At 50.8% G+C, this 23,918-nt stretch overlaps 2 protein-coding genes across 3 annotated transcripts; both read left to right on the forward strand.

Moving 5' to 3' along the window:
• Nucleotides 1–295: 295 nt before the first annotated feature.
• On the forward strand, nt 296–22,952 carry HOGA1 (4-hydroxy-2-oxoglutarate aldolase 1). The gene is made up of 7 exons (XM_036438758.2): nt 296–643; nt 10,882–11,010; nt 11,211–11,338; nt 12,049–12,183; nt 12,406–12,502; nt 14,109–14,242; nt 22,031–22,952. Exons 1-7 carry the CDS (start codon nt 433–435, stop codon nt 22,178–22,180), a joined length of 984 nt encoding a protein of 327 aa, XP_036294651.1. The 5' UTR covers nt 296–432; the 3' UTR covers nt 22,181–22,952.
• On the forward strand, nt 522–5,876 carry CUNH10orf62 (chromosome unknown C10orf62 homolog). 2 transcript variants are annotated; one of them, XM_045581964.1, is made up of 3 exons: nt 522–643; nt 4,382–4,495; nt 4,775–5,876. In XM_045581964.1, the coding sequence occupies exon 3, from the start codon at nt 4,891–4,893 to the stop codon at nt 5,527–5,529; it is 639 nt and encodes a 212-aa protein (XP_045437920.1). In that variant the 5' UTR covers nt 522–643; nt 4,382–4,495; nt 4,775–4,890; the 3' UTR covers nt 5,530–5,876. The 2 variants fall into 2 exon arrangements, with proteins under 2 accessions (XP_045437920.1, XP_045437919.1); XM_045581963.1 differs by having other exon boundaries at nt 528–643; nt 4,803–5,876.
• Nucleotides 22,953–23,918: the final 966 nt, after the last annotated feature.

Genomic DNA, 23,918 nt, shown 5'->3' on the forward strand with positions numbered 1-23,918 from the left:
GATCACCTGCCACGACTCCCACGGGGCTCAGCCAATCGGCTCCTCCGACCAAGGCGGAACTGCCAAGCAGAAGCTGGCGGGGCTCCTGGCTCTGAGCTGGAAATGGTGGGAGGAGGACTCAGGCCCCACTAGAAACACCCTTTGTCTCAGGATCCCAGGAACCAGGCCTCCATCTGGTTGTGGCATTCCTCCAGCTGCTTCCCAGGAAGAGGAGGAACCTCTCCCGTCCCTCCCACCCCCCACCGCCCCGGGCACCTATAGGCCTAGCCTTCGACCCTGGGGACACCCAGCCCAGCCTGCCCCAGGGCTGGCGAGTCAGGGGCAGCCAATTTTTAACTAACACATTGATCATTAACAGGGGCCAGAAGGGGTCCAAACGCAGGCTCCCTTAGGGCCAGAGACTCGCTGGGCCTGCCTCAGGCTTCTGTGGAGATGCTGGGCCCCCGGGTCTGGTCCTCTGTGAGGCAGGGGCTGAGCAGGGGCTTGTCTAGGAGTGTGGGGGGCCGGGCCCCCGGGGAGGGGAGGAAGGTGGACATCGCGGGCATCTATCCCCCTCTCTCCACCCCCTTCACCGCCACCTCGGAGGTGGACTATGGGAAACTGGAGGAGAACCTGCAGAAACTGGGCGCCTTCCCCTTCAAAGGTGAGTGGGCCTGTCCGCTGTGGAGCGGGGGGAGATGGGACAGGGAGCTCCCCGCCCCCCCCGGCCTGTCCAGCAGCTGGGGAGCAGTGCAGCGTGGGGCTCATGTCACTACAGGAGAGGGTCTGACAGGTGCACGGGTCTGCAGTCAGGTGGCAGCTTCCTGCTGGCCCAGACCCTGACCGAGTCTCTGCTGCCTCAGTCCTCATTGCTGGGAACCACTAAAGTGCCATCTGAGTGCTCAGCGTTATCACGAGGCTCCGACGAGGTGTTGGGTGTGAAAGTCCTTGTTCACTGGCACTCTGCAGGTGTGAGGGCAGCCAGGTGTCCCTGCAAAGCCCTGTTTGCGCTCTCTCTTCTGGGTAACGCCTCCTTCGGCCACATTGATTTCCGTTCTGGGTTCTCTGCCTCACTTCCCCTGTGCAGGCGGGTCTCCCCTCTCTGAGGCCGGGGACCAGGTTGTACGAGTGCCACTCGACATACAACACAGGCACAAGCACAATGGATGGTGACAGACGTGGCAAAGTCCCTCCATCCTGCCCTGCCAACCTCATCCCCAACTCCTGGCAGTTCCCTGAGGCAGTCCTCTCCGGAGCCCCATTTCACAGATGGGAAGATGAGGCTCAGAATGACAGGGCCACCTGCCTAAAGTCACCTACTAGTATGTGGCTGAGCTGGGATTTGAACCCAGACCCCACTGCACAGCCATGCTGAGCTGCACTCCACTGCATTGCACTGCTTGCTGAGTTGCTAGGCAGAGTCTGGTCAGCACCGGCTCGAAATGAAACGGAGTGGCTCCGACTGAGGCAGTGCGAGGAGCAATTAAGAACATGGACGCTAGTTTCCAATCACAGCTCGGCCTGATTTGAAACTTGAGAAGTTATTACACTGTTACCGACGTAGCTGTGAGCCAGTCTCTCTGAACCCCAGCCCCCCTGACACATGGGAGTAATAGTGGCCATCTCATGGGAGAAATCAGAGAGGATGCAAGTGAAAGCAGACTGCGGTGGCAGAGCGATACATTGGAAGGGATTGAGCCCAAGGATCATGATCATTAAGAGGACAGCACGGGGATGAGGGCAGAGCTGCTTTGGGACATGACTGCTGGCCCAAGACCCCATCCATGTCTCCATCTGAGGTGACTGATCCTTCTTCAGAGGACAATGAGTGCCCTGTGCATGCCCGCTTTGAGCTGTGACACGAACGCTAAGTGAATTTCTGCTGGGACGCAGGTCCTGGGGGCCTGGGGGCCTGGGCGGAGGCCTGGTTCTCTTGAAGCAGAGTGAGAAGCGCCTTACATCTCTCAGAGGAGAGAAGGCTCTGCTTCACCTCCCAGGTTCCAGGACGCCTTAGCACAGGAGGGTGGACTCTGCGTCTGGTGTCTGCCTGTCACCCAGAGAATCACAGAGACCCCCAGAGTCTTTGAACCCTCCCCTCCCCTCTCCCCCGACTCCTGCAGAGGGCAGGGCAGCGGCCAGGAGGACAGGCTGCCGGGGACTTGGCTGGCATTAGTCCATCTCCCCTGCAGCCCGCCCAGGAGCTGGATCCCACTTTCCCGCTCTCTGACCCCAACACAAGATGAGGGAGGGGCAGTGGGCTGGGGGAAAGAGCCCAGCACCTGGAGTTAGGAGACTGGGGAAGAATCCTGGTTCCACCAGTTAACAGCGACCGTGGGGATTTTTCTCAGTTTAGAATGGGAACTGAGCCACCGGGTTCAACGCGTTTCTCCCAAAGAGAAAGAGCTCAAAGAGCCCTGGCTGGTTTGGCTCAGTGAATAGGGCATCGGCCTGTGGACCGAAGGGTCCAGGGTTCGATTCCCATCAAGGGCACATGTCTGGGTTGCTGGCTTGATCCCCAATAGGGGGCTTGCAGGAGGCAGCTGATCAATGACTCTCTCATCATTGATGTTTCTATCTCTCCTTCTCCCTTCCTCTCTGAAACACATATATATTTAAATATATAAAGAGCTCAAATAGGAGGCCCTAGCACAAGGACCATAGAGCCACAGGGTCCTGTCACTGCTCCCAGGACACGGCCAGATGCCAGGAGGGGAGCAGTGGCCACTTTCGCTGTGAAATCGGTGTGTCTCTTGCCTGATCCTGGCCCCGCTTTGCAGCTCCACACTCAGGGGCAGAGGGGAGCACCATCACAGTTCTCATTGCCAGGCCCCCCTGCACCATGAAGAAGGCCCCCCAAAGTGGGAACCTGCCCTTGTTAAATCGGTGAACAGCTAGAGATTGTTCTGGAAGGCATGGCCCGACACCCTGTAGCTTTTTTAAAAATATTTTTTTATTTTTCTATTACAGTTGGCGTACAAATTATATTAGTTGCAGGTGTTCAACTAGTGATTAAGCACTCACATAACTTACGAAGTGATCATCCTAATAAATCTAATACCATACATAGTCATTATACTACTAGAGGCCCGGTGCATGAAATTCATGAATGGGGCGGGGGTGGGGTGAGGGGTGTCACCTCAGCCCAGCCTGCACCCTCTCCAATCTGGGATCCCTCTCACAATCCAGGACCAGTGTCTCCTAACTGCTAACCTGCCTGTCTGCCTGCCTGATTGCCCCTAACTGCCACCCTGCTGGCCTTGGTCACCCCCAATTGCCTCCCCCACTGGCCCTCAGCTGCCCCTGCTCCCCTGCCAGCCTTGGTTGCCCTACTTCCCCCCCTGCTGGCTTGGTCACCCACAACTGCCCCCCCCCCCGCCCCACCTGGTTTCCCTACGCAGCCTCTGTGGTTGTCCGGTTGTCCGTTCGGTTGCGATGGTCACTTGGGCTTTTATCATTATAGATGATGGACTAGTGTAGCTCTTTATTTTTATGTTTTCGTTGTTAATTTGTACTGCTTATTTGAATAAAGAGTATTCTTTTTAAATAAAAGTTATAACTAGAGACTGGAGGGTGGAGTTGTTGCTGAGAGGCCATTTGGTTCTGAACTCACTCTCACAAACAACCTCAGAGATGAACTTTGGATTGTTATTTCCAAACGAGGTCACTGGGCGACCACAGAGCTCCTCCAGCCAGACTGGGAGTTACTGTTCCCACAGACCCTCAAGCTCGTGTCGTCTTCCCTTAGGATGTGGACCAGCCGCGTTTTCTTGTGATGAGATAATTTTGGTTTATATGAAAGCCATTACTGCATTAAATAAAATGTTTTGTTTAAAACATCACAATTTTTACAATCCTATTTTAACATTTCTTCATTAAAAAATGTGTTAGCTGCCTCTTGGGGGGGGGGGGAAATAGAGCAGCCCAGACCCGTTTCCACCCGAAGCCCTGGATACAATTTGGGATTGTGGGCCAGGCTGTCAGCTGTCTGTACTTTTGGAGAGCCTGGCAGGCTGGCCGCCTGCTCACAGCCTGCACTGTGCCCTCTTACGGGGGTGGGATCGGGGGTGGGGATAGATTCTGGGTTTGCAGGTGCATCACTAAGGCCAGATGTGGCAGCCCCAACCTGGAATGGCCCTGGATTTGTGACCAGGTGACTTCTCTTGTCCTACCTGCTCTGCCTTCTCAGCCCTGCTGTCTTCCCTCCCCATTTGTGACCTCACGTTATTCTAGAATGAGCTCCTTGCTGGACCCTGCTCCATAACGGGCTGGGGGCTGCAAATGGGGATGGAATGCTCTGGCAGCAGATATGGGCTCTGGATGGAGAGAGATGCTGCCTCAGGTGGCCAGGAAGGGATGCCAGCCTAACCAAGGGTGTCCTTCAACCACAAACAGCTTGCTCTAGAAGCCTCTGCCTGCTGGGAACCCCTGGATGGCAAGGGGGAGAAACCAAAGGCTGGAAGATAAGAAGGACTGAGTCGCAGAATGGGTCGCAAGCAGAAGACAGAAGGGACTCCGAGTGGGGGAAGTTGCCCTTCCACTGACCTTGGGGATAGCCGCCAGGGTGGGAGACAGAGCCTGGGCCTCAGACAATGCCTGCGGGGGTAGACATGAGGGAGGCTGTGGCCCTTCCCCTCCCCGCCCCCGCCCTCACCAAAGGACCTCATAATGGGGTTCATTGCTGAGGCGGGAGGGGTATCCTAGGAAGGGGTGCAGCGGTGGGCCTGCCTGCCAGACACCCACAGGGAGCCCGCCCTTTCAAGCATGAAACATACCATCTGGGCTCCCCCACTCCCAGTGCACTCTTAGCTCTGCTGCCTGGCTAGGGTCCTGGAGAACCTCTTGGAGATCATCCAGCAGCCATCATGCAAGGTGGTGCTGGGGACCGTCCTCTTACTCGGAGGTGGGAGCCTCATGATGTGGCTTCGGAGGAGGAGGAGGAGGAGGAAGCTATCCGCGGTGCCTCCACCAGAGGAGCACGAGCCACAGGAACGCCCCAAAGAGCAGAATGAGAACTGGATCAAATCTCACTTTAGCCGCCTTTCCGAAGAGAAGCTGGCCCCGGGCAGCAGCGTCCCCGCCCCCCAGCCTGACACCGTCAACCGAGAGGCCAACCCCGCCTCCAGGGAGCCCTTCCCCAACAAGCAGAAGGCGCCTGGGTACTCAGGGGTCAGAGAGACCCACAAGGAGTCCTCCACAGACGAGGCCACGTGGGCCGCCGTGGCTGCCACCACCAAGGAGCTTGACAACAAGGGTCGCCAGCTGGCCAACTCCATGTTGCAGCGTGCCATGGTGTACCGGAACTCCGGCCACTTGGAGGCCAAGGACATCAACCAAGAGGATCTGAAGGCTCTCCAGGAGATGGAGATCAAGCTGAAGGGCAACTTCCTCACACAGCGGGAGACCACCGTCGCTGGTATGAACCACACACACACCTTCCATGGCCATGGTCACCACGGCCACCAGGATCATCCAAGCCACCCAAACCACCACCAGAGCCACAGCCTGCCCACCCGCAGCCACCAGACCTATCACCCCTTCGAAGCCACCTAATCACGGATGGAGACGCCCCTTCCCCCCAACAAGGCTGGCTTACAATCACAGGCCTGTTTTCTCTCCTGCCGGACAGCCTCTGTGGCCCAGAGTGAGATGCTGTCATCCCAACCCCTTCTTCTTCAGGCCCCTAGAGGGGTCCCGGACCCCTTCAACTTCAGGAGTGGAATCTGCCACCGAGGATGGCCCCTCATGGAGGAAGAGCTGGAGGGAGCAAAGCAGCTGAAACAGACTCAAACAGGTTCCTGCAGATCCACTGGGAGAAGACAGAAGAGGCAGACCCCAGGAGCAGCTGAGAGCCACACTGCTGCCACATGCCTGAGCCAATAAAGCCTTGAACCCCCTCACTCTGAGTCTGGGGGATCTGTGGCCAGCGCCAGGGCTGGGCAGGAATTGGTGGTGGGGGGGGGGTCCTTCTCCCACACCCCTTTTGGTGTGGGCTCTTTTGCTGAATTGATTTGGGACACCATCAGTGGCTTCCCAGGTCTCAGGCTCTGGGGACGGGATATCTCCAGGGGCTTCCCACCCACCAGCCTGCTGTTGTCAGGGAAAGAGGAAGCAGCCATTGGGGGGAAGGAGGTGAGCTAGACTTCCGGAAGAAGTAAGTAAGTGGGGTGGACTGTAGCCCCTGTCCTCTTGGGGCTATCCTCAGCCGGTCGATGGCCTCTCCATCATGTGGCATCCCTGCTGCAGCCCTCCTGCCCACCTGCTCCCTGGGCCCACAGGGATCCGTGTAGTGCCTGCCCCGACCTGCCAACACACCCTTAGGGCTACCGTGGTATATTCTCTCTCCTTGTTTATATTACCACTGGAGGCCTGGTGCACGAAATTCGTGCAGGAGGCGGGAGGGGGGTGGTTTCCCCTAAGCCCAGCCTGCACCCTCTCCAATCCGGGACCCCTCAGGGGATGTCCAACTGCCAGTTTAGATCCCTCTCTAGGGATCTAGGACCAGACCCAAACCCACAATCCAGGACCACTGTCTCCTAATTGCTCACCTGCTTGCCTGCCTGATTGCCTCTAACTGCCCCCTGCCCCTGCTGGCCTAGTCACCCCTAACTACCCCCCCACCCCCCGCCAGCCTGGTTGTCCCAAACTTCCCTCCCTGTCGGCCTGGTCACCCCATGCAGCCTGCTGTTCAGTCATTTGGTCATCCCTCACTAACCCCCCTGCCAGCCTGGTCGCCCCACTCAGCCTGTGTTAGTTCGTCCATCCGGTTGTTTCGGTCATAACAGCCCCTGGCTTTTTATATATTAGGATTGCCGGAACTGCTGCTGCTAGTACTGCTACTGCCAACAGCTCCCTCTTTTTGAGGATTTGTTTGTTTTTAGTGTGTGCCACAGTCTGTGTTGTTAATGGCACAGACCCATGAGGAAGATATTACATTCTCTCCATTTTGCAGTGAGCATCTGAGGCCCAGAGGTGACTGAGACTGTGATGTCACTGGGGTTAGAGCTCTGCTTCAGCCGATGCTGAAGCCCAGACCCAGACCCACTGCCCTGTTCCAAGGCCAGCCCCATGCCCACCGTCCCCAGATGAGTCCAGTGTTAGGCGTCTTTGAATATTTTTGACATTACTAATAAGTGACTATATATATTGATATATATACTGAGACACATCAGGCCTGAAATTGCACATCTAGCCAAGTGGGGCGGGGGGGGGGGGGGGGGCTCCTGGGGCAGCAGTTCACAGACTTCAAAGGGCTTTATTGTACATTTTCTTCTTTGGGCCTTAGGACAGCCCTGTACGGTTAGAAGTGAAATGATTTTATTGTCATCCATAGAAAGGAAATGGGACTCAGAGGCATGATGTGACTGGCTCGATAGCCAGAGGTGACTTGTGTCCAGGGCTTCCCTGACTCTACCACACTCCCTCTCCCCAGCCTGGCCTTTCCTCTGTCTTGGGAGTTAGGACTGGGACAGATGCTCCCTTAAATGACACAAGGGAGAGGCCACTAGGAGTCTTAAAAAATATCTATATAACTATATATCTATATCTATATCTATATCTATATCTATATCTATATCTATATCTATATCTAAAGCATAATATGCTAATTAAACCAGATAGCCGAATTACCTTCCAGATGACCTTCTGGGTGAAGCCGGGGCTGCGAGGGCCGGGACCCTTGCACAAATTTCTTGCATAGGGCCTCTAGTGTGTGTGTGTGTGTGTGTGTGTGTGTGTGTGTGTGTGTGTGTTTTAATTAATTTCAGAGACAAGGGGAAAGGGAAAGAGAGAAACTTCAGTGATGTCAGCTGCCTCCTACACACCCCTTACTGGAGATCGAGCCCACAATCCAGGTATGTGCCCTGACCAGGAATTGAACTGTGACCTCCTGGTTCATAGGTTGATGCTCAACCACTGAGCCATGCCAGCAGGCCACTAGGAGTCTTGAGCACAGGGTCCTCTTTTACCCTCAGAGTGGGTCTCTCTGACCACTGCTGTTGAGGCAGGTCCACCAGTGGGGCCCAGGGGCCTCTGGAATGCACCACCATAATGAAGGGAGTCTTGGGAATGAGTGGCTATGGCTGAAGAAGTAGCTGCAGAAAGACCCCACGTTGGCCCTCTTCAAGGAGGGGGGCAGGCACGGCTGGGGAGGGAGATATTCTTCCATTTGCGTAGAGGGAGTAGCAAAGACTTCATCGCTAAGTCTTTGATCTCTAAATCGGAGGGTGCTGGTCCAATCCTGACTGGACTGGAGCCTTCCTCCAGGGTTAGCAGCTCTACAAATGGGGATGGCCCCCTGGGAAAGCACGGCGCCTCATGTAGCAAGAGGCTCCTACCATCGGCTTCCAGCCTTCTGCGGAGGAATAGCTCCTGGGAGGCAATGCAACAGACGCCAAAAGGTATTTGCCTCAAGATGTTCCCTGTAACGTTAGCAAGGCAAAAACCTGAAGAGAAGGAAGCTGCTCAGTGTCCAGTGAGCCGGCCTGGCACCTGGCAGAGTGGGATCCTACGGTGTCATGAGGAGCATGGAAAGGTTTGTGGTGCAACTGCCTCCACATCACACTGTGTCCCTTGAAGGAGGGATGACTCACGGGAACACTCTCTCTTGGTCTCAGTGCCAGGAAACTCTGTGTTTCCCCAGGGCGGCCGCCTTGCTTTTATCTTGAGCTCCACATATCTGTCAGCTGACCGTGTTTCCCTTTTAGCTCTGACAGTCAGGAAGCTCCAAATCAAATTCATGACCCGTCGCTCACAAGCGTGTAGCAGGGGTTTGGAAATCAATATCGTTCCTGGCTTTATTTTCTTTCCTTTCCCCCCAGACACTTGCACTTATTAATAATCCTGTATTTTACGCTGTGCCTGTCAACTATTGAAGAAAAATATTTTTGGAATGGAATGGGGTGGAGAGGAAAAAGTATTTTTTTTTTTAAAGGGAAGACATGATTTTAGTAACATTCCTTTCAGATTTAGCTGAATAGCAGCAATTCTGCTGGTCTCTCATGGATATAAAAGGGTTGATACCTTTAGCTGGCCATGTTAGAAACCATATCAGTGATGGATAAATTAGGAAAATGAAAAAGAAAAGAATGAGATGTCACTTTTCCCCTAGAAAATTGGCAAAAATTCGTGCTGACAACCCTGTGTTGGCCTGGACGAGGCCTCGCAGACTCTCCTTTGAGCTTATGGGTGTGACCTGGATAACCAGAGAGCATGGCACATGCAGGTGTGCAATTTGTTAATTACACACCTAAGTAAACTGTAGGGAATTCCTTAGACATGGGCACAGAAGACTACAGAAAATGTTTGCTTTAGCTGTGCTAGCAAAAATAAGGAAACATTCTCAATGTCCAAAGGACCCTAGTCAGTTTGGCTCAGTGGATAGAGCATCTCTCTGTCTCTGCTCCACCCTTCACTCTCTCTGAAACATCAATGGAAAATACCCTCAGGTGAGGATTAACAAAATATTAAAATTAAATTTGAAAATGCCCTCAGAGGGAGAATGGGATGTAAATTGTGGGCCCTAGCCAGGTAGCTCAGCTGGTAGGTAGCTCAGTTGGTTAAAGCATCATCCTGATATGCCAAGCTTGTGGGCTCCATTCCTGATCACATTCAAGAATCAATCAATGCATGCATAAGTGAAACAACAAATCGACGTCTTTCTTTCTTTCTCTCTCTCAAAATAATAATAATTTAAAAAAGTAAATTGTGGCCTAAGCTCACAATAGAATATTATATGTCTAGAGGCCCGTTGCATGGGATTTGTGCAGTGGTGGAGGGCATGGCCTGCAGGACTGCTGTGGACCCGCCCTCTGAGTGGCTGCTCCTGCATTGAGTGTCTGCCCCCTGATGGTCAGTGCACATCATAATGACTGGTCAACCAGTTGTTCTGGTCGTTCTGCCATTCGGTTGCTGGGCTCTTATTCTATAGGATACTGAATATGACTGAATCATAGCTACATGTCCTGCTACGGACACATGTTGGGCAAAAAAATTGGCAAACTGCAGAAGATACAGATAAGTCTGACTTTATTCTATAAAGTTTAAAGTGTCAGAACTCATATTATATATTATTTATGGTTCCACATATATGTCTGGAGGGTATAAAGACATGAATGGGGACAATAACACCTGAGCCAGGACAGCAAGAGGAGGAAGAGGAAGGTGACCAGGGGAGGGTTGCCATGGGTACTGAATACACATATGTGAATTGTGTTATCATCTATTCTTTGGGGTATGGCTGAAACAGTTTATTAAAACAAAGAAAAACAGGGTGAACACTGTTATTGCAGCTGTTTAAGACATTCTGGCTGCATCCGAACAGAGGTGGGAAGGCAATGTGTGAGAAGCTATGGCTTCCGGGAGGCAGGAGCCTGGGCGAGCATAACAGCAATGTCCGTGCTGCTCCTAAGAGGATGGGAAGGTGTCTGCTGATGTGATGCCTGTTATGCCCAGATTTCAAGATCCCCAAGGACCACCAGGGAGCCGAGTCCGATGCAAAAAACAAAAGAGCCTTTATTCAAACTCGAGTCTGGTCTCCCTGCCTCTACAAAATGCAGAGAGCCCCGAACTCTGAAAGTGTGGTCTTTTTATAGAGTTTAGGGTTGGGTGGTGGGGTGATGCTCGGACCACTGAGTTGGCTGGTTTTGATTGGTGGGGTGAGGGCCAGGGTCCGGTTACACTGGGTAATTGATACATTTTGTACAAGATGGAAGACACTGTACAAAACCGAGTTAGTCCTGCTCTGCCCTTGAAAGAAGGCCTACATGCTGGGAAGGGGCCATGAGACCGTATCTCAAGGCCTGGCCCGGTGTCAGCACTGATAACTCTATCTGGGGCACAGTCTACAGCCTCTCTGGAAACATGCTCCAACATTCTCACTCTCTAACAATGCCATCTTCCCCACAGGCTTTGTGGTCCAGGGCTCCAACGGCGAGTTCCCCTTCCTGACCAGCAGCGAGCGCCTGGAGGTGGTGAGCCGTGTGCGCCAGGCCATGCCCAAGGACAAGCTCCTGGTAGCTGGCTCTGGCTGCGAGTGTGAGGCCATAATGCCCTGTGCCCTGGGGCCCCCGGGGGTGGGCGGCCAGGCTCCCCGGCCCAGGGGCTGGGCTCCGTCTACTTGCTTGTCTCTCCTGCACCCCTTGCTTGCCCCCGGGTCCCAGTCCAGCCCTCTTCCTCCTCCCGCTCCCACCTGGCATGGCCCACAGGGAAGATCGCCCCCCTCTTTCCTCCCGCAGCCACGCAGGCCACGGTGGAGATGACGGTGAGCATGGCCCAGGCGGGGGCCGACGTCGCCATGGTGCTGACTCCTTGCTACTATCGCGGCCGCATGAGCAGCGCGGCCCTCATTCACCACTATACCAAGGTGGGCATGAGGGGTGGGCGTGGGGTGGGAGCTGGGACCGAGAGGAAGCGGAATGAGGGGGGCATGCTGCCTGGGAAGAGGAGACTGAGAAGCTGGGAACAGAGTGGCGAGCCTACGTCCCAAGAACGGCAGCTCTGGGGAGGGGAGAAAGGCCACCACGTGCCAGCTGTGTGACATTGTGTGACCGCCCTCACCACGCTGTCTCTGATTCCTTCCTTCTCAAGTAGGAGGAATAAAGGGACTTCCTTTTTTTTTTCTTTTTTTTTAAAATATATTTTATTGATTTTTTTACAGAGAGGAAGAGAGAGGGATAGAGAGTTAGAAACATCGATGAGAGACATCGATCAGCTGCCTCTTGCACACCCCCTCCTGGGGATGTGCCCGCAACCAAGGTACATGCCCTTGACCGGAATCAAACCCGGGACCCTTCAGTCCGCAGGCCGACACTCTATCCACTGAGCCAAACCGGTTTCGGCTAAAGGGACTTCTTTATAGTTGTTGTGAAGACTAAATTATATCAAACATAAAGCACGGGGACGGTGCTTGGCACGTAGAAAGCACTCACTAATGACTACCCACTGTTCCTGCTTTCAAGCAGGGCCTGTGGCACTGTGACTTCCGGCCCAGGAGGTGGGCCTGTCCAGGGTGCCCAGGCCCGGACCTGTGGGGCCTGGGCAGCTGCCCTCTCCCCTCTTCTGTGCGCCCCTCAGGTCGCTGACCTCTCTCCAGTTCCTGTGGTGCTGTACAATGTCCCGGCCAACACGGGCCTCGACCTGCCTGTGGACGCGGTGGTCACACTCTCCCAGCACCCGAACATCATCGGCATCAAGGACAGCGGTGGTGACGTGAGTGGCAGCAGCTCCTGGCTGGGAGCACCGCCCACTTCTCTTCTACTGCCATCTTCAGGGCAGTTCTGGGACCTGCTTCCGTTTGGGTCCTCTCTGTCCTGTGGGATCTTGGGAGTGGGCTGGTGGAGGGCAGGCTCTCATTCGCCCACCCTGGCCCAGCCCCCACCCAGGCCAGCCTGAGGCTCCGGGCTCCACTCACAGCGGGCCTTGCTGTTGCAGGTGACCAGAATCGGGCTGATGATTCACAAGACCAGGAGGCAGGATTTCCAGGTGTTGGCCGGATCAGCTGGCTTCCTGCTGGCCAGCTACGCCGTGGGTAGGCCTCCCGCTGCTCTCACGCTGTGAGGGTGGCCCAGACACACCCAGGAAGCTGGGGTCTGCTGGAAGAGACCATGAATGCCAGGACTGGGTCTCCAGAGGGCTTCTGCCAACTTGCTCGCTCTGTAACCTCAGAAGCTTAGCACGCTGCTTGCTTGTCTGGACACTGGGTGCTTGTGAGTGACCTTGTTGGGCGGCGGAGGAGGGTGACCGGGTATAAACCCTGGCCTGTCGTTGGAATGCTTGCAATTTGCTCTAAGCCCCAAGCTCCATGCTTAGGTGGTAAACTTAGCTCCCGGAATCTCACAGAGGCCCGGGCCTCCCTCCCCTGGAGTCCGGAGTTGACTTTGCTCTTTCTCTGCTTCCGGCCTAGAACGAACGGTCAGACCTGCAGGGTCGGGCAGGGATCTTCAGCTGCCTGATCAGAGTCTATCCCAGTCCAGGACCCTGGGAATGTCACCATTAGACCAACTGTTCTTGTCTGTCTGGGGTCAAGGTCCTTGGGTTTTGAGCCGGAGGAGGGTGCTGGATGGGGGCGGGGGCCCTTGCTCCTTCAGCTGACGCAGATTTAATTACTTTTCCAAAGCTCCCGGGTCCAGTTCTCCCTGGTTTGTGCAGACTTTGGCTCACTGTCTAGGTCCTTGCACACCCCTCTCTGCGTCTTTAAAGCACAGGGGAAGAAGGCGACTCCGTTACGCCTTGTTCCGGAGGACGGGGTAGATGGAAAAGGATCTGGAGGCCGGGGACTGAGCTGGAATCTCAGCTCTGCTGTTGACTCACCGAGTGTCTGTCAGTGGGCGAGGTACTCAGCCTCGCTGGGTTTGAGTTTCTACTCTGAGAGGCAGAGAGCACTGGCTGCCATAGTGCTTGGCACATAAGAGGGATTACATAAATGGTAGCTATATAAACCTATTGGCATTAGCCTACTCTCTCTCCAGGATCCAAGCCCCTCTGCTTAGGGGCACTCCTAATTAGCCTTCACGCCACAGGCACAGGCTGGCGGGAGGGAGAGGGCCTCCGCCATTGCAGCCAGCCCCTTTTCCTTGCCTCGAGGAGAACCAAGAGGACCAGAGGGTCTATGACTTGTCCAGCTTTATGCGGCCAATGGGAGGAAATGCCCGGTGACCCGTGTCCAGAGCACTTTCCGCTCCCCCACCCCACCTCCCACCCCTGTTCCAAGCTGAATTCCGGATGGGGTGGGGGTGGGGGGCAGGGATAAGATTTCAGAGGAGCCAAGACTTCCCATTGCCCTCACCCCCTGTGAGTCAGGGGACCAGTAGAGGAGTGTGGAGGTGCCAACTGGCAGGTGGAACTTTACTTTTTTTTGGGGGGGGGGTGTGGTGTGTGGACGGTGCAGGGAAGGAAGTGCCCTTGAGTTAGCCTTCAATCCCTGTTCCCTGACCCTCCGCTTGGGGTTTCTACTTCGCTGACTATGCCGGCAGGTTCTCTCTGTGCTCTGTGGACTCACGGAGCGGGCCTTGGACATGGCCAATCGGTGGCCTAGAAACCACATGCTAGCTCCTAACAGAGAGGTTCTGGGCCAGGGTTGGGAATTCTCTGTGAGAAGAAGCTCTGGCTGATGTTCTGCATCCTTCTCTGGGCAGGGGCTGTGGGGGGCATCTGTGCCCTGGCCAATGTCCTGGGGGCCCAGGTGTGCCAGCTGGAGCGACTCTGCCTCACCGGGCAATGGGAAGATGCCCAGAAGCTACAGCTCCGCCTCATTGAACCCAACACTGCGGTGAGCTCCCCGCCAATAAAGCCAAGGGGCGGTGGGCGGGGAGGTGTTTCTGTGTCCTCCTTATAGCAGGATGCACACAAGGCTGGCTCAGGGGTCCCTTCTCGATCTCTTTCCTCTCAGAAAGTCCTTTTAGAAAACACTCTGTGCCTCCCTCAAAATCTTGACTTCCGACAAAGTTGAGCCCTAACTTTAGTGTGCATTAGCATTCATTTAGGCATCTAGTTAAAACTAATCCTTGAGGCTCACAGACAGGCAAGGAGGTAAGCATCCTGAGGGATTGTGACAGACAGAGTTGTCCTGGGACCTGACTTATTATAGATGCGCTGCCTAGAGAAAGGGTCCGAGAGTCTATATAAAGGGCCAGGTCCTAACAGAATGATGGAGAGTGGTAACAGAGACGTTGGAACGCTGGAGGTATTTAGAGTTTTGCCTTCAAATAATCTGTCTGCAGTCAGACTGTGTACCCCAGTTCTGAGCTGGGCAAGTCGAGAAGATGCAAGAGAGAAAGCCTGTCATTGCCAGACAACGCTGTGCAGAGCCATATTGGAGTCCGAGGCAAAAAGAAAAATTTGTGTTCCTATAGGTAGGTAGGAAGGTAGGTAGGTAGGTAGGTAGATAGATAGATACTATGTTTCCCCCAAAATAAGGCATCCTCCAAAAAATAAGACCTAGCACATGGAAAGATAAGACATCCCCTGAAAATAAGACCTAGCGCAACTTTGGGAGAAAAAATTAATATAAGACACTGTCTTATTTTTGGGGAAACAGAGTAGATAGATAGATAGATAGGTAGATAATAGATTTCAGAGATAGGAGGGGAGAGGGAATATCAACGATGAGAGGGAATCATTGATCGGCTGCCTCATGCACATCCCCTACTGGGGATTGAGCCTGAAACCCAGGCCCCTAACTGGGAATTGAACCGTGACCTCCTGGTTCCTGGGCCCATGCTCAACCACGGAGCCACACCAGCTGGGCTTTATGTTTATTTTAACTTAAACTTATAATACAGGAACCACTACCTGTTTTCCCCGTAGGAACACTGTCACAACCAGGATTTTGATACTGATATAGTCAAGATATAGAATATTTCCTTCACGACAAAGATCCCTCACTTTTCACTTTTAGAACCACACATACTGACCTCCTGCCCCTAACTTCTCTGTAACCTATGGCAACCACAGATATGTTTACCAATTTTTAAATTTTTCCAGTTCAAGACTGTTATATAAATGAAATATTCTAGTCCATAACCTTTTGAGATAGGCTTTTTCGCTCGGAATCTTTTTCTGGAGATTCTTCCAGATGTTGCACATATCGATAAGACTGTTCCTTTTTCTTGCTGAGTAATATTTCATGATAGGGCCACACCACAACTTGTTTAACCATTCACTGTTGAATGACAGCTTGGTGTTTCCAGTTTGGGCTATTCAAAGCTTCTGTGAACATGCATGTACGTGTCTTTGTGTGACCGTAAGTTTTCATTTTCCTAGGATAAATACACAATAGCTGAGTGATAGGATGGCTGCATGTTTAATTTTTATTTTAAGAAACAGCCACACTGTTTTCCAGAGTGGCGTACCATTTTACATTTATGTCGGTATAAGTGTATGAGTGATCCACTTTCTCTGCATCTTCACCAGAATGTGATCTTGTGTCTTTTATTTTAGCCGTTCTCATAGGTGTGTGGTGATATTTCATTGTGGTTTTAGCTTGCCTGTCTCGACGGCTGACTATAGAACATCTTTTCATGTATCTATTTACCATCTGGATATACTCTTAAAAGAAATGTCAGTTTATGTTGCTTGACCATTTTCTAGTTGTATTAGTTGGTTTTTGCCTGTTGATTTTGGAATTTTATTATATATCCTAGATACTAATTCTTTTTGAAATACATGATTTGCAAATATTTTCTCCCAGTATGTAGCTTGTCTTGTCATTCTCTTTAAATGTCTTTTTTTTTTTTTATAATATATTTTGATTTTTCACAGAGAGGAAGAGAGAGGGATAGAGAGTTAGAAACATCGATGAGAGAATCATCAATCAGCTGCCTCTTGCACACCCCCTACTGGGGATGTGCTCGCAACCAAGGTACATGCCCTTGACCGGAATCGAACCCAGGACCTTTCAGTCCGCAGGATGACGCTCAATCCACTGAGCCAAACCAGTTTTGGCTCTTTAAATGTCTTTTGAAGAGCAAACATTTTTTATTTTGATAATGTCCAGTCTATTAATACTTTCTTTTATGGTTAGCTTTTGATGTCCAGTCTAAGAGAGCTATTTGCCTACCATCAAATTGTGAAAATTTTCTGCTATTTTTTCCTAAAATTATATAACTTTACATTTTATAAGTTTGTGACAATTTTGAGTGGATTTTGTGTAAAGTGGGAGACTTAGATTGAGGTTCTCTTTTTGCTTGTGGATATTCACTTGTGGCAGCAGCATTTGTTGAAAAGGTGATTTCCCCCATCGAGTCACTGGGACCTTTGTCAGACATCAGGTGGGTGTGTTTGTGTGGGTCTATTTCTAGATTCTCTATTCTTTCCATTGATCAATCCCTCTGCAATAAGAGGTAGCCTTTATTATTGTAGTATATCAGAAATCTTAAAATCAGGCAGACTGATTCTCCCCATTTCATTTTTCAACAGTTTTAGGTCAAATTCCTTTGCCTTTCCATAGAAATTTTAGAATAATCTTGTCTATATCTACAAATACTCTTGCTGGGATTTTGATAGGAGCCTGTATACCAATTTGGAACAATTGGCATTTTTACTATGTTTTCTCCAAAACTTTGAGTGTGATATGTCTCTCTATCTGTGTATATTCCCTTTGATTTATTTCATCAGCATTTTGTAATTTTTGGCAAACAAATCCTATACAAGTTTTGAGAGATTTACACCCAAGTGACTTACATTTTTTGAAAGATTATAAATGGTGCTGTATTTGTTGTTGTTGTTAATCCTCACCTGAGGAACTATTTGCCTACTACCAAATTGTGATTTTCTCCTATTTTCCCCCCCTAAAATTGTATTGTTTTACACTTTTCCCATTGCTTTTTAGAGAAATTGGAAGGGAAGGGGTCTGTGGGGGAGAGAGAGAGAGAAAAACATCATTGTGAGAGAGCCACATCAATTGATTGCCTCCTATATGCATGCCCACCAGGACCAGGGGATCAAACCTGCAACCCAGATATGTGCCCTTGACCAGGAATCAAACCCCAGAACCTTTGGGTACACAGACCAATGCTTAAATTACTGAGCCGCACCAGCTAGGGCTGGTATTATCATATATTTTTAATTTTACTATTCACGTGTTCATTGTTAGCATATAGAAACACCATTGAGCCAAAACCGGTTTGGCTCAGTGGATAGAGCGTTCGCCTGTGGCCTGAAGGGTCCCAGGTTCGATTCTGATCAAGGGCATGTACCTTGGTTGCGGGCACATCCCCAAGTGGGGGGTGTGCAAGAGGCAGCTGATCGATGATCAATGTTTCTAACTCTCTATCCCTCTCTTTTCCTCTCTGTAAAAAAATCAGTAAAATAAAATAAAATAAACCCACAATTGATATTTATATGTTTATCTTGTATCTTATGACTTTGGCTGAACTCACTTATTAGTTCTAGGACTTTTTTCAGTAGATTCCTTGGGATTTTCTATATAGATAATCATATCATCTGCAAATAGGGGAAGCTTTATTTCTTCCTTCCAAGATGTGTAACTTTTAGTTCCTTCTTGCCCTATTGCACTGACAAGAACTTCCTGCACAATGCTGAATAAGAGTGGTGATTGTGGACATCCTTGCCTTGTTCCTGATCTTAAGGGAAAACATTCAGCCTTTCACCACTAAGTATAATGTTAGTTGTAGGTTTCTATAGATGTTCCTTACCAAGGTGAGGAAGTTCCCCCTCTTCTCTAGTTTTCAGAGAATTTTAAAAATCATTAATGGGTGTTGAATTTTGTCAAATGTTTTTCTACATTGATTGATATGATCATGTGATTTTTTCCTTTTTTTTTTATCCTGTTAATATGTATTCTATTAATAATTTTCAAATATCAAGCCAGACTTGCACCCCTAGAATAGACCCCACATAGTCATGGTGTATAACTCTTTTTATATATTGCTAAATTTCATTTGCTAATATTTTATTAAGGATTTTTCTGCCTCTATTTATGGGGGATATTGTAGTTTTCTTTTCTCTCTCTCACTCTCTCTCTCTGTCTGACTTGGTATTAGGATAAAAATATGGTAGTTTCATAAATCAGTTGGAAAGTATTCTTTCCTCTATACAGAATTAATATACAATCTTTTTTACACGGTTTTTGGGATCCTCCAGTGATACCATCTAGGCCTGGAGATGCTTTTGCGGGAGTTTTACTTTTTTTTTTTCAGCTCTGCACCAGCTCTGCACTCGGCTTTTGCTGATCCCAACTGGGCAGGGAAGGTGGGAGTGCCGCCTACTGCGCCCACGGGGACTCCGCTGGCACCACGAGTGTGTCTGTGGGTGGTGGCCTCCTTACGGGTGGACAGTGGTGAAGCTTGTGACTCCTCACTAGGCCTCTTCTGAGACCGTCCTTTGGATGGGGAGGGAGACTCCTGCTGAGCTGGGGGCAGAAGATCTGGTTCCCTATTTAGCCTTGCTGGCCTGGGTAAGGGTGGGGCCCACAGTTTTTTGTTGGTTTTTATGGGGTTTAGCCTGAAATAGAGTGGTTATTGTCTAAACGTTTTCCATCTTGCTAGTCTGCTCCTTTCCTGGTCCTTGGCTGTGGAGAATGGCCTTTTGTTGGGGCTTTTTTGTCTTTGCCCATGGGCATTTCAGGGCTGCTGGCACCTTCAGCTCTAAGTCTGGGCCAGTTAACCCACCTGTGTTGTTCCCAGTTGGTCTTCCTTCTCTCTACCTTTCTGACTCCTTTTGATGCTTGTTTTTATATAATGTCTAGGGACTCCTTTTTCATTGTATTTATTGGGAAGCATAGGAAAAAGTACATCTATTCTATTTTCTTGAAAGTAGAAGCTTTAACTAGTTTTCTGCCTGGTGATTTTTTTTCACTGCCCCATAACATTAAAAGTATTGAAAAAATTTTTTAAGTAGGTATATTAACGCTCACAGCATTTTTTTAGTTTTAAATATTTATCAATACCAAAAACACAATTTGTTATAATTTTACATCCCTGGCTTGAATGGAAGCAAACTTATCAAAACAATTTTCCCCCAAATCTACTTCAAGAAGATATTACCCATTAAAAAAAAAAATTACACAGAACAGCCCTGGCTGGTTCTGCTCAATGGTTTGAGAGTTGGCCTGTTCACTGCCTCACTCACGTTTACTTTGCCTCTGGCTACGATATGGCAGGGCACAGTTCTGTTGGATCTTGTCTTTACTTAAAACTTTGATACTTTACTCATTATGGATTTTTTTTGCATTGATTTTGAATTGTTTTATTTTATTTTAAAATATATATTTTATTGATTTTTTTACAGAGAGGAAGAGAGAGAGCCAGAGAGTTAGAAACATTGATGAGAGAGAATCATCGATCAGATGCCTCTTGCACACCCCCTACTGGGGATGTGCCCACAACCAAGGTATATGCCCTTGACCAGAATCGAACCTGGGAACCTTCAGTCCGCAGGCTGACGCTCTATCCACTAAGCCACACTGGTTTCAGCTTGAATTTTATTTTTAATTGTATGAACTACTTACCTTGATGACGGAGCTTTTTGGTGCCCCTTTATGTTTTGCCTCTGTAAGACAGCAGTCCCAGACTGAGCGAGGCAATGTTTTCTGTTTGGGTAAAGTGGTGGGCAGCTGCCAGATCCCGCTCACAGTCCTATGTCTTCACCTCAAAGGGGCAGATTAACTCAGAGTGGGAGAAAGGACAGCTGAGGAGGCAGGCATGCGTCTCCCTGGCTGTGAAGGTTCTCCTGGATGGGACGCTCTGTCAAGAGCTGCAGAAATGAGGGCCTCTCAGCTGAGCCCCATCCAGGGCATGGGCTGTACTGGACATATGGGGCTTTCCACTGAGGTGGGACCTCTGCTGTCCTGCTCCCATCCACCTGCAAGAGGGGAGGGCCCAGAACCTTCTACCATGAGGACAGGAAGAGGACAAGCTTCTCGGGCTTTGGAGGGGGTCTGGCCTCGCAGTGGCATTTTTCTCATTCAATTCTTCTGACGTGAGGTAGGTTGTTGCTATCACATCATTTTATAAATGAAGCCGCTTGGGCTGCCCCGTGGGAAGAGAGGATGCCTGCTGCCATCCAAAGCTAGGCATGCCATCCTGTCTTACCCTCCGGGACCCCTCCTCTGCCAGCGCTGGGCACACACTCAGGAATTCCTGGAACACCTTTCTGCTGCCTGGGCTGTAGGCTCAGCCACCGCAAGAGCAGCTTGATGTCACCTCATTTCCCTGCCCTGCTCGAACACAATGTCCTTCCTAGCCTTCACACCCAGCCAGCCTCCTGCCCCGGCTATATTTAGGACTTTCCGCTGTCTGCACACCAAAGCATTCAACCCTTTCTCACGGTCTGAAGAGGCCAAATCAGAGATCTTCGGCTCCTCTGGTGGCAGAAAGCTTCTCTCTAGGGTCCACGAGCCGCTGGTATTTCTTGTGTCCACACTCTCTCCCCTGCTCAGGTTTGGGGTGAAATGCCCGGGTTATGAGAACACCATGGCTGCCTGGGGCCAGGCCTGGAAGAGGCTTGCTAACGCCTACTGGCCTCTAGTGGGGAATAGTGATTAGTCAACCTTTCATCAGGCTGCCAACCTTTTTACCCCAAACAACTTCTTCTTTTTTTTTTTTTTTTACTCGTCCTGAAGCCCATACTTCTAAGGTTTTTTTCCTTTTCTTATTTCCAAATAAAACTTTATTAAGTGATGATTACTTTCCTAGTTTTTAGCGAGTCAAAGATTCATCTAACACTTCTGATCAGCATGAAATAACCAGTCGCTGCGCTAAAAGCACGGAAACCCGATGCATTGTTTTCTGTAAAACTCCATGTGTGGTTTTAAACCGACAAAAATCTTAGGTCCCTCATGGCAATGGAAACGATTTTAGAGATCATGCCCTGCCCTCTCAATTTTTAGACAAGAGAACTAGTAGCTCAGAGCTACTAAGTTAAAGATCTAAAGTTATACAATGAAACGTCTTTGGACAAAGATCCGTTGTTTTTCGGTGAGAGCATTCAGAGTTGGGTCAGGGAGGGCCCTGCTGCAGGGCCAGTAGAGGTTGGGGCTGCGCCTGACTTCCTAGGCCTGCTGTGCCCTGGGTCAGGTTCCAGGGACCTTTGCTGTGGACTGCTCATAGTCTAGCGTAGGGGTGTCGAACTCAATCAGAGAAGGGGCCAAAATCTAAAATCCAGCCTAAATCGCGGGCCGAATGGTTTACTGAACAGTCATAAACTGTCATTGTGATGGAAACGCAGCGGAGTGCAGTGATGACAGCGCGGTGCGGGCCACATTGCAAGGCCTGGCGGGACGGATTTGGCCCGCGGGCCTTGTGTTTGACACATGTGGTGTAGTGCCCAGGCCCACAGCATCGCTGCGTTCTCTCCTCCCCATGGGGTGGATTTTTCTCCTAAATCCAAGGGAGGCGTCTCCCTGTCTTCAGTTGTGGTCTCTGCTGCCGGCCTGTCTTCTGGTCTCTCCGTCTGGATTCCCAATGCACCCTGGGTATCACAGATTGGATGGAGGGAAAGGGTAGAAACCCCAACTTTCTAAGAGTGACACGTGTCCGGGTCCAGGGCGTATTGTGTAGAAACCCCCCAGACTCTTCTAACAGGCCCTCCTTCTCAGGTGACCCGGCGCTTCGGGATCCCGGGGCTGAAGAAAGCCATGGACTGGCTCGGCTACTACGGAGGCCCCTGCCGGGCCCCCTTGCAGGACCTGAGCCCAGAGGAGGAGGAGGAGCTGCGGCTGGATTTCACCAACAACGGCTGGCTCTGAGGGCAGAGAGGAGGCAGGCGGGAGCCCATCTCAGCTCCTGGCTTGCCCTCGCAGCCCAAAGAGAAGCACGGGGACCAGAGGGTTCATGGCTCCTTTTCCTACTTCAGTCCCTCGGGTGCCTCTTACCAGGTGCTATGCATGCTCACTTCCTATTCTCATAGCCCCGCCACTTCTTGCATTTGCATCCTAAACGCTGGGTCTCTGGAGACCTATGGTCTGGGCAGGAGCCATTGCTTGCTGGGCTCTCCACCATGGTTTCCTGTGCCCCAAGACACGGGAGCCGGGAGCCAGCTCAGAGGGGAAGCGCAGGGCAGCTGGTTACAGGAGGGCTACGTGTCTGAGGAAGGACGGCTTAGACTTGGAGACACGCACCTGACTCTAGCGCATGCAGGGGAAGCCAGGGCCATGCTAACAGCCCCAGTGCTGACTCTTCCCAGGGGACCCGATCAGAAAAATGTCACTTGCCTTTGAAAGCCCTCACACCACAGGATGCATTCCAGCCGCCGTGCCCTTTCCACAGCCCGTTTTGATTCATCTCGTATTCTCATCTCTAGCTTTGTTCTCAGCTGTTAAGTGCACAGAGAGCAGCCCAGAATTGGTAAATAAGGACACCTAGTGGGGAAGTGTTACATCTGGAGGACTATTGTCGTCATCACAGGTCTGAACCATCAGGGAGGGGGCTTGGCCTGAGGGCAGGACCATCCTCTAGGCACTCTGCTTTTGTTGTTAAAAATCATTACTCTGTTACTGTAATAAAGTGTAATACGTTAAACTGGCGTGGCGATATAGAGGTGGATACCGCACTGTTATGCAGCCCTTAGGTTTCCTGCCCAGATATTGAGAACCTCCCTAGAGGCGATTTAGCTCTCCAGGTCTGCTTTTTCCAGCTCTGAGAAAATGCTAAGCAAACATAGGCGTTACATTAGTGACAACCTAGGGTAAGGCTTATTGCAGTTTTATTATTTTTTTATTTTTTAATATATTTTATTGATTTTTTTACAGAGAGGAAGAGAGAGGGATAGAGAGTTAGAAACATCGATGCGAGAGAATCATCGATCAGCTGCCTCTTGCACACCCCCACCCCCCCCATTGGGAATGTGCCCGCAACCAAGGTACATGCCCTTGACCGGAATCGAACCTGGGACCCTTCAGTCCGCTGGCAGATGCTCTATCCACTGAGCCAAACCGGTTTCGGCTTATTGCAGTTTTAAATGGGAGAGGTAAAAAAGGTTCAGCCGACATATTTAGGGACAGTTAGCACATTAAGCGGAAAGGCTGCTTTCTCCAAAATGTTTAACCTTCCTCATGATATCTGGCAAGAGGCAGAAAACCTAATATGATTTTTTTTAATTATTCTGGTTGAAAAAAGAAATAGATAAATGGATTTCTTGCTTAGGGCACAGGCTAGGAGAGAATATAAACAATATCACTTTTCAACTAAAACTGGGCATCTGACTGGCACTGAAACTTGGCACTTAGCACCTGGTCTCTTCTCACAGGCAACTTCTAGGAGATCTGAGCTCAGAGGAGAAGCAGGTTCAGGGAAGGACCACAGAGGTAGGGCTAGGGGTGCAGGCGCTTGCCTCTTCAGCTGTCCTGGTGACGTGCTCGGCCCCTGGGCTTACACAGCCGGAGCTGAAGTTCTGGGACCTGCCTCTTGGTGTCTGTAGGGCGTTTGGAAACTACTTCACTGCCCTGAGCTTCCTCTGCAGCATGGGGATCATGGAGCATCTTTCTC

This window comes from Pipistrellus kuhlii, unplaced genomic scaffold, assembly GCF_014108245.1.
Source record: "Pipistrellus kuhlii isolate mPipKuh1 unplaced genomic scaffold, mPipKuh1.p scaffold_m20_p_15, whole genome shotgun sequence".
NCBI classification, from domain to species: Eukaryota; Metazoa; Chordata; class Mammalia; order Chiroptera; family Vespertilionidae; genus Pipistrellus; species Pipistrellus kuhlii.